The sequence below is a fragment of the Octopus sinensis genome, linkage group LG3 (genome assembly GCF_006345805.1).
Source record: "Octopus sinensis linkage group LG3, ASM634580v1, whole genome shotgun sequence".
NCBI classification, from domain to species: Eukaryota; Metazoa; Mollusca; class Cephalopoda; order Octopoda; family Octopodidae; genus Octopus; species Octopus sinensis.
Window position 1 is genome coordinate 109,828,771 of NC_042999.1, and position 13,397 is coordinate 109,842,167.

The window sequence follows — 13,397 nt, forward strand, 5'->3', positions numbered from 1 at the left end:
AAAATTGAAAGTTTAATACTGTACACTCATACATATAGTTTTAAATGTAAAAAGTGTGTCATCTTCGAAAGAATTTCTTAATTTGTCATACATGTATATTTTAGCTAAAATTTTAATTGCCAGCATCAGTGCCCGGTACGCATTTAAGATATGGTATAATAGGGTAGGGTATTAAGATATTTTAAATGAGGAAGGTGGTCGGTGCAGAAGGAGAAGTGGCTAAAGGGGGTTGATGGTCAAAAAGGTTTGGTGACCCCTGCTTTATATGGAGTCACACCTGAGTATGAAGGTGTGTTGACAATCAGACTGGGCATAATGCAACAATAAACATGGTGCCCTTTATGAAACATCTAAAAGTTTATTCCTGTTTAATCCTAACTTATTTCTTTTCAAATATTTGTTATGTTTTTATACTATAGTGTATGTGCTGGAAAATTGCTAAGTTCATACATATAAGAGGATGGTTTATTTTTCCAGATAAATTCTATATTGAAGAAATGGGAAAATAAGGTTCATGCCAGAGAAAATCTTTCAGTAATGCATAAGTTTTGTAACACAATAGATTGTTGTTTTCTTTTACTGGTTTCAGGCATTAAACTGTGGCCAAGAGTCACCACTTACACACTTTCTTTTATGAAATATATCGAAACTAGTACTTCTTAAAATCTGGTTTTAAGATCACAATTGTTGTAGTACTGAGGGAGAAGAGAAACGGATTTTACATATTTAGACTGGTAGAAACACAAACATATATACTCAAGTGTGCTTCTATACACAAATACATACACATATATATATATATAATATATATATATATATATATATGTATAATGTATATATACACACGCCTTTTATGTATTTGTATATTCACACACATATATGTGCATATACTATATATATATATTTATAATATCTATATATTGTTGCTGGTGTCACGTAACTGGTACCCAAGTCAGTGGCACGTAAAAAGCACCTTTTGAGCAATGGGCCTCATGCAGGCAAAGTGGCTGAGCTCCTTTCAAGTGTTGGACGTCATGAAGGCAATGACCGAGACATTTAGCATTATGTTCGAGCTGCGCAAAATTCCAGTCATGGCACATACCGCTGTCACGCAAATGGCACCAGTGCTGGTGGCACGTTAAAGCAGCCATTACACTCTCAGAGTGGTTGGCGTTAGGAAGGGCATCCAGCTATAGAAACCATCCCAAATCAGACTGGAGTCTGGTGCAGCCTTCCAGCTTGCCCTGGTCAAACCGTCCAACCCATGCTAGCATGGACAATAGACGTTAAATGATGATGATGATAGATATATATATATGTGCATTAAAATATATATACTTATAATATATATATATATACTTATATAATCGCATATATACATATACATATACTTATATAATGGCATATATATGTGTACCATCATATATACATATACATATATATATAATGTTTATTATGTAATATATACATATACACTATATATTATATGTATAATATACGCTCCATGCACACACGTACGCATGTGCCTGTGAAATATACACAGTGTACTTTACAAACATAATATAAGGCAGCAGGGAAGGCATTTGGGTATACAAAGACTATCATTACAAATTCTATCACAAACATGCATATATGATATATATTATCAGTTAGCTGACCAAATACGATATACATTATATATAAATATATATATGTATACATGAATGTGTGTGTGTGTATATATAAATATATATATATATACACATACATATATATATATACACACACACATATATATATATATATATATATATATATATATACATGTATATATATATACATGTATATATACATGTATATATATACATTATATATATACATGTATATATATACATGTATGTGTATATATATATATATATATATATATATATACATTATATATAAACATTGTACATATATATATATATATACATTATATATAAACATTTATAGATGGATATATATATACATGGATATATATATATATACTTACATATATACACATATATACATATACATATATGCTTACATACATACATATATATATAAATATATATCAATATACTTAATAGATACTAAATTTGAATATTGCATAAATATAATTACACACACACACACAAACATTCATATATAATGTATACTATATATATATATATATATATATATATACAGATATATATGCATACATATACACACATATATATACTTATATATATGTGTGTATATATATATATATATATATATATATATACATATACACACACAAATATATATATATATATGCATATGTATACATGTATACGTATATATATATGTATATGTATACATGTATATATATGTATACATGTATATATATATTCATGTGTGTGCATATGTATATATATATATACATGTATGTATTCATGCATGTGTGTATATATATATATATACATGTTAATATCTTTATAATATACATTAAATACATATATGCATATTTATGTATATGTGTTATAAAATGTATGTCCATACACATACAAACATACATAGTTATATGCGCATGTATGTGTATGTGTTTGCTTGTGTTTATGTGTGTGCGTGTGTGTGTGTGCGTGAGTGTGTTGATCCTTGTATAGTAAGCCTAGTATATGGAGCACTCCTTCTTACAACTGCATTATAGAGATGGATACACAGAAGGTTTGCAAGGAGGGTAACAATAATTATAATGTAGATGTTGCCCTTCCTTTCCAGGAACTGTAATTTACCTTACAAACCTGCAACAAATTTGTATATTCACATGTGTGTATACACACTTTTATACATCCATTTTCCTTCTCAATTTCCTTTATTAATTTATTTTTTTTTCTTTTGTTTATTCAAAGAGAATCTGAAATCCTTTTTGAGTGTACAGCCTTAAGCAGCAACATATTCTTGTCCAGATATGCTTAGGCCGATGAATGTATAAGAATATCTTCAGAATGGAATGTAAGTTCATTGCAATGCTATCCACCAGTTATTTCTGGTACTCAGTTCAGCTATGTGGACTGTAAGAATGTGAAATTGTGTGCCTTCTACAAGGTTACAGCCCGCTGCATATGTGGGACCTGAACTAACAACCTTGAAATTATGAGCCCAATACCTTAGCACACACATTGCATTATATACATGTATGTGTGTGTGCGTGTAATTTAAAGTCATAATATATATTCTACATTGACATTATATGCAAAATGCATTTTTAATGTGATAAGTTATATATATATATATATATATATATATATATATATATATATATATATATATATAGAGAGAGAGAGAGAGAGAGAGAGAGAAAATTTATACATATACACACAAATGACTCCTTATCTGGGAAGCAAATAATGGCTAGCGTCAGAAAGGGCTTCATTCTCTAAAAAAAAAAATGCCGCGAGTGACATATTCGTCCAGCCCGTGTAAACATGGGAAAACGGACGTAAAGAGACCGAGTAATTGCATGGAATACACAACCACTTGCACACACACACACGTGTGTGGGTGTGTAATTATTGTAAAAGCGGTAGATACTTATTTGGAAAGTATAGATACGATAGTGGTGGTGGTGGTGGTGGGGCATTAGATATACATCGGACAAGGGATTTGAAAAAAATGAAAATTCTATGAAAAACGCAAAAGAAAATTATTTAAAACTTCACTTGATTTTTTAAAGAAAAACAAAGCGAATATGGAAACAAAGAAAAGTATGATCTATAAAGGAATTTAGAAATAAAAAAATGCTTTTTTTTTTTTTTTGAAGAAAAATAAAATTTCATTTTTTAAAATAATGTAAGTTAAAATCGAGTCAACAAAAGCTTTAATGACGAAAGAATATTGAGACAAAGAAATGGTAGGAAAGAAACAGTCATTGTTCAGCTCCCTATCAATCCTTGATCAAGTCATCGCAGCGATGCTTGCACCTTTTATAATGTTTTGATTTTTTGTTTTTCAGGAAATACATTTCGGACTACATTACGTATGTCCTTAAAAAAAAAAAAAAAAGGGCTTTTGGCGGTGCTTTAAAGGTAATTTGGTAGCATGCTGTTTTTAGCAGGTCTAATAACCATTTAGAGAGACTTCTTTGCTGAAAAGCCAAAATAATTTTTTGGCATAAAAATTCTTTAAATATTTTTTTTAAACAGAAAAGAAAAAAAACAAACAAAAACAAATGAGTATGAGTGTACGCGATTTATATGTGTGTATGCTGTTGAGTGTGATTACGTATGTGCAGTTGATGTATAAGTGGAGATAGATTATGAACATGAATTGTGTGGATATGAACGATAAGATGTGAATAAATGGTAAATTAGTGTGGTGTCATTGACATGAATTTAAAATAGTTTACGTATACATATTTCTTAACGCATTATCAATAGTGTACAAGGGAAGAGGGGTAGGGGCAGTAAAACGATGCCGTGAGGGGTGGATATATACTAGTCTGGCTTTTTTTTTTCTTCCTTCTGCATTCATTCATTCATTCATATAACCGCTTCTGTTGTAACGAAAACACACAACAGTCATTACATAACGAAAACAAGGCTTCGGCGGAGAAGGTAAACAGTATTGTTTAGCCCCAGGTCAGCCCTAATCAAGCAAACCCATGATGAAATGCCTTTCAACCATGGCTATCCCTTCTTTTTGTATATCAGAAATTACGTTATCCAGTGTGTCCTTTCTTTCTTTCTTTCTTTTCTTTTTTTTTTTTTTAGGGCGGTGGAGTTATGATTAGGCTGCGAATTGTAGCAAGTCGAGCGATCTCATAGAAAAAAGCTCTTTCGTTTGTAGATGGGATTAATCCTGAAGGAACGCACACACACATTCGTGCACGCACACACATACACAAACAAATCAATGAGCCACTACAGCGACGGATGGATCATCGGCATTCCTTAGTAACTTCCACAGCTCGAATCATTTTCCAGTGGGCTGCTGAAGACCAGTTAGTTGGTGGTCAAGTTTGATAGGAGGGCGTTAACACAGTGGCGAAACTACAGCCATAATAAACAGCAACAACAACAACAACAAACAAACACACGAAGCAGATTGATATCAGGAAGGAAGGATGGGCGAGTAGTAATGTAAGTGTGAAGAAAAACATTGGAAACCTCGGCTACTTCAGCTTGGCCCAGCCCAGTCTGTCTCGGTGGGTGGGGGTGAGGTAGATGGGTGGAGAATGAGGATGAAAGAGATGGTACTTACGGAGGATGCTGCCCACACTCCGCCTATAAACGGCAACCGACTAAAAAGGACATATCAATAACCATATTACTGTTCATTACATTACTCAATGACGACCAAACTAGCCAAGAAGCCAACCAATCTTAACTCTCCCTCTCTTTTTATACAACCATACCTTTCGTGCGTTGTAATTCCTTTCGGCTTTCTTTCTTTCTTTCTCTTTTTTGTTGTTGTTTTTGTGTGTTTGTGTTTGTTCCTTTCTTTCTTTCGAAAATTGGATCCTTAATAGACACTATGAATATGACCCTTGAGAGTATTTAGAACGACAGCCAGCTGCCGACCAAGCCAAACTGTGACAAGCACAAGTGTGCCAATGATTTGTATATGTATGTGTGTGTGTGTGTGTGTGTGTGTGAGTATCTCAGCACGAGTGTGCGCGGCCGTGCGTGCGTGCGCGCGCTTGTTTGTACGGAAGGATGGGTACATGTAACGCTTGTTAGAATCTCTCTCTCTCTCTCTCTCTTTCTCTCTTATAAGGTAAAAATGCGAGCAAAAATATTTCTCTATTACGACTTCAATCATCAGTAATTGCAAGCTTTACAAACGTCCCGTATTACAGAGCTCATTTAATGAAGCTTGCGTACATGTCATCGTTGATGATAAAGATTATAATAATGAGGAAGAGGACTTTTTCCATTTGCGACACGGGCCCAAGACGTTGAGGGTGACACACAGATGCATTAAAAAAAAACCCAAAACCCAAGGAATTACATCAAGTAAAAAAAAAGAAGACAAAATCAACAAAAAACAACCGATGTCAATAAAACATCAACAAAAAGGATTCTCAATAGTTTGGGAAAAAAAGCACACAAAAAAGAGTCTAGGATACTTCTAACACCCTAAAGAACCCTCTGCCACTATTGCCTTCTGTTTACAGTCGCATAATCAGAGTAGGCCCATTTTAATCCTGTCAATTTCACCGCTCTGGGCGGTGGTTATGATAAATTTTCGATGCTGCCAACCGTCCAAAGAAAAGAAAAAAGAAACCCAGGGAAATGCCAAAATGTATCATATTTTTTTGGCTTCATCGAACGTGTTTAAACAGTAAACAGAATGTAACCAAGCTTTTACAGTTACTACTGTTATTGTCGATACTTTCGTTAGAATTGTAGTAGTTGTTGCTTAGCCCCAAGACCAGCCATGGCTTTCTTGGCGTTTTGTACATCTACAAATACATTGTACAGTGTGTTCCTTCGTTTCTTAGGACATTAGGGCGATTTAAAGGAATTTGGTCGTTATATTTAACGATTCGAGCTACCGCGTGGGCTCTTTAACCCTCTTATAGATCAACCTTGATCGAGCAGACCTGTGATCAAACGCCTTCTAGCTGTGACCATCCCGTCATTTTCCTAGACGGGGGTAACCCGGGACCACGTTATCCAACACGACAGGTCGTGATTTAAATAAGATTTAACTGCTATTTCCTGTAGGTATAAAGACTACACACAGGCTCCCGTGTTGGTTAGAAGAGATTCTTTCGCTATCAGCTGCTACGACCGATATATGGTCGCTGTCGCTTTAGTCGGGGTAGTGGTGGTTACTGAAGTGCTTAGGGACAAGGATTTTTAGACTGATTAAAAGATTCCACTAGCTGAACTAAATGTAATATTTTATATGTATATATATATATTTTTGGCTGTAATTTGCATAACCAAATAAAATCCTCTTGTCATTTTTGTTCATCGTTCTGATCACCGCGCTCAGAGGTTCCAAGCACATTTTCATGGCTGTTATTTTATTTTTTAAAAATCTTACAACTATATTATCTGTTTAATTTCTACGGCAATAACTAATAACAAAAAAGGAGAGCAAAAAAATTGTCCAAAAGATCGAGTAGTCAGAGCATTCAACAGGGCAAAGATTTCTTTTGATGTCATTTAATAGTTAATAATGAGAGAGAGAGAGAGAGAGAGTGGGAGGAGGAAAAGTAATTTAAAATACATAATCTATATCTATATTATATAATATATGAAATATATACATGTTCTTATATACATAGAGAGATATAAATAAAGAGATAAAGAGAGAGTGAGAGAGACATATCAACATAAAAAATACAAGTAAAATAAAAGTAAAAATAGCAAGAATTCTTAAGAAGTAGCATCAATATAAACCTCACCCCCTGGGTGGGGGGTGAACGACTGTCTTAATTCGAGATGAATAACTAATAAATAGTAAGTTTCCATTCAACAATCAGCTAGTAGCGGGAGTATAGGGTTTGAGAATGTTGAAAGAGTGGGAGTGAAAATGAGGATGAAAAAAAAATATAAGAAAACGTGCAGGAGACGGAGAAAATAGATATTAAAACAGACAGTCACAAAAGAGAAGAGAGGCGAGGCAAACGTTCAGCTGGGTGGGGATGAGAGCTAGGTATGTGGTGTGGTTACTGGAGGGGTAAAGGTGGAAGGTGAGAGATATTAACCTACTAATAAACGGCAAGCCAGAGAGAGACTGACAGAATTTGTAGGGCAGAACAAACAGATGCCGTTGGCGCTGGAGTCGAGGAGTACTACTAAACAGGCTTTTGTTGCGCAATGCTATGGGAGTGAAGAAGGCGGAGGGGGGGAGAAAGGACAATATCCACATCCACGCTAATTTCCGATCTCATCAAGCTAAAATGTGTTATGTGTGTGTGTGTGAGTGTGTGTACACGTATACTCCTGCATATATATATATATATATATATATATATATATATATATATATATATATATATTTATATTATTATATATGAATTGTCAATATTTCTTGCTGAGAGAAAATATTGAGTAAAGAAATTAGTTTAATTCAAGATTTAAAAAGAAAAGTGGTTATAAACCGTCGGATACTGTGTGAGCGCGTGCGTATGTATGTACGTATGTATGTATGTATGTATATATACACACACATATATATGTATGTGTGTGTGTGTATATGTAGAGCGTGTATTATTAGTGTAGTATGTTATGTAAACATGGGTATGTGTGTAAGTGTGTGTTGTGTATGTATGTATATATATACATACATATATATATATATATAATGAGTTAAGAAGAAGGAAAGAAAGAACTCACCTGCACTGGAATTCTGGTTCGACATCTCTGCATTGGTTGCCTGCAATGAAAACAGAAAAAATTATCCGGGCGAAAATGCATGTTCTGCAGTTAGCTGTCAAAGGAAGCAGATCTGAATTAAGGCCATCTCTGGCGGAACAGCAAATGCCTGCTTTAGCACTTCTCTCATTGTCATCATACCTTTCTTTCTCTCTCTCTCTCTCTTTTTCTCTCCCCTACCATCTATCTATCTACCTTATCTATCTATCTTATCTATCTATCTGTCTGTCTATTTTTTTCTTTCTTTTCATTTCTACTCTCACTGCACTCTCTGTCAACTCGGTCACTACATCACCAACACACACCTACTCATACATCATCCATTCCATGTTTTTTTTTTTCACTCTTTACCTTCCCCATCGTAATATCTACATCACCACCACCACCACCACCATCCGCTTTTTTTTTTTTGTCTTTCCGTCGTCCACTACTGCTCTTTCCCTTGTCGCTGACAGATTCTACTTTTTCTGTCCTTTCTCCCTCCCCTCCTTAACGCTTAGATCTCGCATCAACGTTTGCGTCTCTCTCTCTCTCTCTCTCCTGACATGCTTGTTCGCTCAAAAACACTTGACCTTCCTGAGTTTTGTTATAAATAAAAATACCTGTATATCGTATTGGCCAGCTGGACGGAAGAGCTGTCAGGACCCCAGACAATAGCGAAGGCATGTCCGGCTGCTTTCTCATGTGGACAGTGTTGTACATAAGCTACAGAGGAAGTGTTGATAATGTTATTGCGTGTGTGACTATCTGAGTGCAATGAATGAACGAATACATAAATGGTTAAATGAACGAAAGAAGCATGTGCTTTCTTTCTATACTGTCTCAGCCTTCGTTTTTGCATTGATACATCCTGTCCTACATATATATATATATATATATATATATATAATATATATATATATATATATATATATATATATTATAGATATATATATGTATGTATGTGCATATGCAGTTCCTCTTTGCCTTGATTTTTGCCTTGCACGGCACGCTATGTGCAGCAGCAGTTATGTAGCACCACTGCCAGACTATATGTTGTTGTTGTTGTTGTTGTTGCTGCTTCTGTTGGTGCTGTTTTTGCTGCTGCTGCTGCTGTTTTGTTTATTCTGCTGCTTCCAGGCGGCGTTGTCGGGCAAGTAGCTGCTGCACAACCAAAGTCTACACTAGAATTGCTTCCCTCTTTCCATGACGCCTATTCGACGTACACTTCTATACACAGGCATGCATTCATGCACATGGAGGTGTACACAGCAATATATATATATATATATATATATATACACGCATATATACACACAGTGTTAACATGTGCATCGTGTTGTTTTCTTGCATCCGTGGCAAAGAAGCACTACTTTTGTAACTACAACAAAGTTCATTTTTTTAAAAAAAATATATCCATTTGAAGATAGATCATGTGTGCATGTGTACACATGATTGTGTACACACGTGTATTCATATTTTAACTTACACATATACGTGTACAACGTCTGTATTATGGGATATTAATCACTTCCTTTTTTTTATGTCTGTTTGCATGCATGTGTCCATACATGTGCATATGTGTACGTGTTTGTATCTATCTATCTATCTATCTATCTATCTATCTATCTATCTATCTATCTATCTATCTATCTCTATCTATCTATCTATCTATCTATCTATCTGTCTATCTATCTGTCTGTCTGTCTGCCTATCTGTCTGTCTGTCTATTGCTGTTTCAGTCATTAGACTGCGGCCATACTGAGGCACCACCCTGAAGAATTTTAATCGGACGAATCGACCCCGGTACTTATTTTTTGAGCTCGATACTTATTCTATCGGTCGGTCGTTTTTATCGAACCACTGAGTTACGGGGATGTAAATACAATACTGGTTGTTAAGTGGTTGTGGTGGTGGTGAACAAACGCAGACACACACACACACGACAGGCTTCTTTCAGTTTCCTTCCACCAAATTCACTAATAAGGCTTTGGTAGGCCATATAAAGCCATGCATTCATTTCCAAGTATATATATGTGTGTGTGTGTGTGTGTGTGTGTGTGTGTATATATATATATATATATATATACATACAAACACACACACACATATATATATATATATATATATATATACACACACACACATATATATATATATATAGAGAGAGAGAGAGAGGGAGATAGATAAATAGATAGATATTTATCTTATGCATAGTGACATTTTCTTGACCTTTTATGATCACTATCAATTGGGGATCACCTATTTTAATATATCTCAGAGAAAGTATGGTATTCTCGACACTTATATATCATACTGCAACAAAAAAAAAATATAATAATAAATTGTACTACCGACTACCCCTTCCGAAAATTAAAAACTAAAAACATACAAACAAAGCAAAAGAATTCACAATCCTAAACCTAAAAAAATAAACTCAAAAAGTAGATAACTACAATTACCTATTGTAGTCATTGTAAAATTCAAATAAATTTGAGTGCGTGTCTATGTGTAAGTGTGTGTATATATATATATATATATATGCATATATATATACACACACATATTATGTGTATATATATATATATTTACCACACACACACATATATATATATGTGTATAATATATATTATATATAATATCACACTATATATATGTATATACTACATATATATATATATATACACACATATACATATAGTGTATAACATACATTATATATATATATTACACCATATACATATATGTGTATATACATACATATATATATGTATATACATACATATATATATACACACATATACATATATGTGTATATACATACATATTATATGTATATACATACATACATCATACACACATATACATATATGTGTATATACATACATATATATATGTATATACATACATACATATATACACACATATACATATTGTGTATATACATACATATATATATGTATATACATACATACATATATATATATATATATTATATACATATCTATATATATATATATATATATTACATATATATATATGCATATATATATATATATATAATTTATATATATACATACTATATATATATATATATGTATATACGTACATACATATATATACATATATATATAAAAATGTATATATCATCATCATCATCATCATATATGCATATATATACATATATACATACGTATATAAAAACATACATATATATGTATACATATATATATATATACATACATATATATGTATACATATATACATATACATACATATATACATATATACATATACATGTATATACATATACATATATACATATACATAAGAGAGTGGAGAAAGAAAGAGAGGGGAGAAAGTGAGAGAGAGAGAGGCTCTGCGTGGTCGCCCGAGCTGGTTTGAAGGAGCATCTAAATAAACGTCAAATCACAACTCCACCCTCTTTGAAACAGATTTAGTTGGATGATGTGGTCTCGGGTTCTCTACACAGTTACGTCCAGAGCGCCCTTAATCATTATTATATCGACTCAAAATCAGGGCAGACCTGGGATTGAACAACAGTAACAACAACAACAAGAATACACCTTTTGGTAAACTCAATATTTTAAATTAATCCAATGTATGGCCAAATTTTTAATTCTTCATATAAAAGAAAGTTACTATATGTGTGTGTGTGTGTGTGTGTGTGAATGTGTGTATTTATGTATGGATGTATATATATATAGTTTGTCTTTAAGAATAGCAATATATTAACCCCTCAAATATTGATTGGAGAGTCACTCAATGCTTTTCAGTAGTGTATTTTTTTTTTATATATATAAAGGGGAAGATTGACAGTTATTGTCAATGTATACATATGCCTGCATGGTAAAATATATGTAATTACTTAATACACATAAACATATATTTATGGAACATTGATATATGTGTGTGTGTGTATATAGTAAATAAATACATAATATGTATATGCACCTAAATATATATTTATATAACATTTTTGGTATTATTATATGTGTGCTGTGACTGTCAGTGCCCTGTTAGTGTGTGACTATTTCTCGATAAGGACGACGATGAAGAAATGAAATTAGCAGTCACATGTATTTGTGTTTCTGTTTTATGTAACACACCCAAAGAAATTGATTGAACGAAATGACACAGAAACCACACACATCAGCAATTTAACAGTTGTTTTTACATAATGGCTTGAGCAGACCTGGTTTGCATACCTACACATGTTAATGTATATGTGTGTGTGTATATAAACATGTGTCTCTGTGTGTATATATATATATACACATATCTATCTATCTCTATATATATACACACACACACATATATAATATATATATATATTGATAGATAGATAGATAGATAGATAACACATATGTTCATTAAATACATATATACCTTGACATAATTATTTAAGCTGCTTGAATAGCAACCAAACCTCCCTCAAATCAACTTATATCTTAAAGAAAAAGGAAGGACTCAATGGATATTTTAATTTTAGATAAACTGTCTCAAAAAAAAAAAGTAAAGCGAAAAAAAACTACTGTTTATGGCTGGAACACCTTGACCATAGGTCAGCCTGATCTGACTAATCTGGGTTACATTTATTCTACTCTTATATTTTGTGTGTATACATAGACACACTCACATAGGAAAGAGAAAAAAAAATCAAAACAGACACTTACTTATATACATTGAAAAAAAAAATCAGACAGGATTAATAAATACTTTGTAAATACATTGCTTCGGTTTTCTTTTTGATTCTTTTCCTTTTCTCTCGAGATAGGCTGAATTTGTGTCAAATGGATATTTTAAACAGTCATGTATATGGAATTTTTGAAAATATATTTCAAGAGCTAAAAGGCTATTTCTAGGATATGGGAAAATTCTTCAAACATCCTTTGTTTCACTTCCTGATTATTTAAATTTTATTTTATTTATTTATTTATCTATTTATTTATTTATTTATTTTCGTTTTATTCTATAAGACAAGTTTTACTGTATCATTGATATAGAAAACAGTGGACAGGAAATGCAGAGGAACACTAT

General features: G+C 32.8%; 1 protein-coding gene across 20 annotated transcripts in view; it reads right to left on the reverse strand.

Annotated features, from left to right (window-relative positions):
* Positions 1 to 13,397, reverse strand: part of LOC115209324 (zinc finger protein rotund-like) — a 428,746-nt gene that overhangs the window by 185,806 nt on the left and 229,543 nt on the right. For 12 of the 20 annotated variants that reach the window (XM_036501218.1, XM_029777674.2, XM_029777673.2 and 9 more), the window contains one exon: positions 8,319 to 8,358. In XM_036501218.1, coding sequence (XP_036357111.1) covers positions 8,319 to 8,358 — 40 coding nt within the window. Of the gene's footprint in view, positions 1 to 5,226; positions 5,331 to 5,380; positions 5,567 to 8,318; positions 8,359 to 8,959; positions 9,211 to 13,397 lie in introns of those variants that run through there. The other 8 variants (XM_036501227.1, XM_036501224.1, XM_036501222.1 and 5 more) reach the window with 5 other exon arrangements.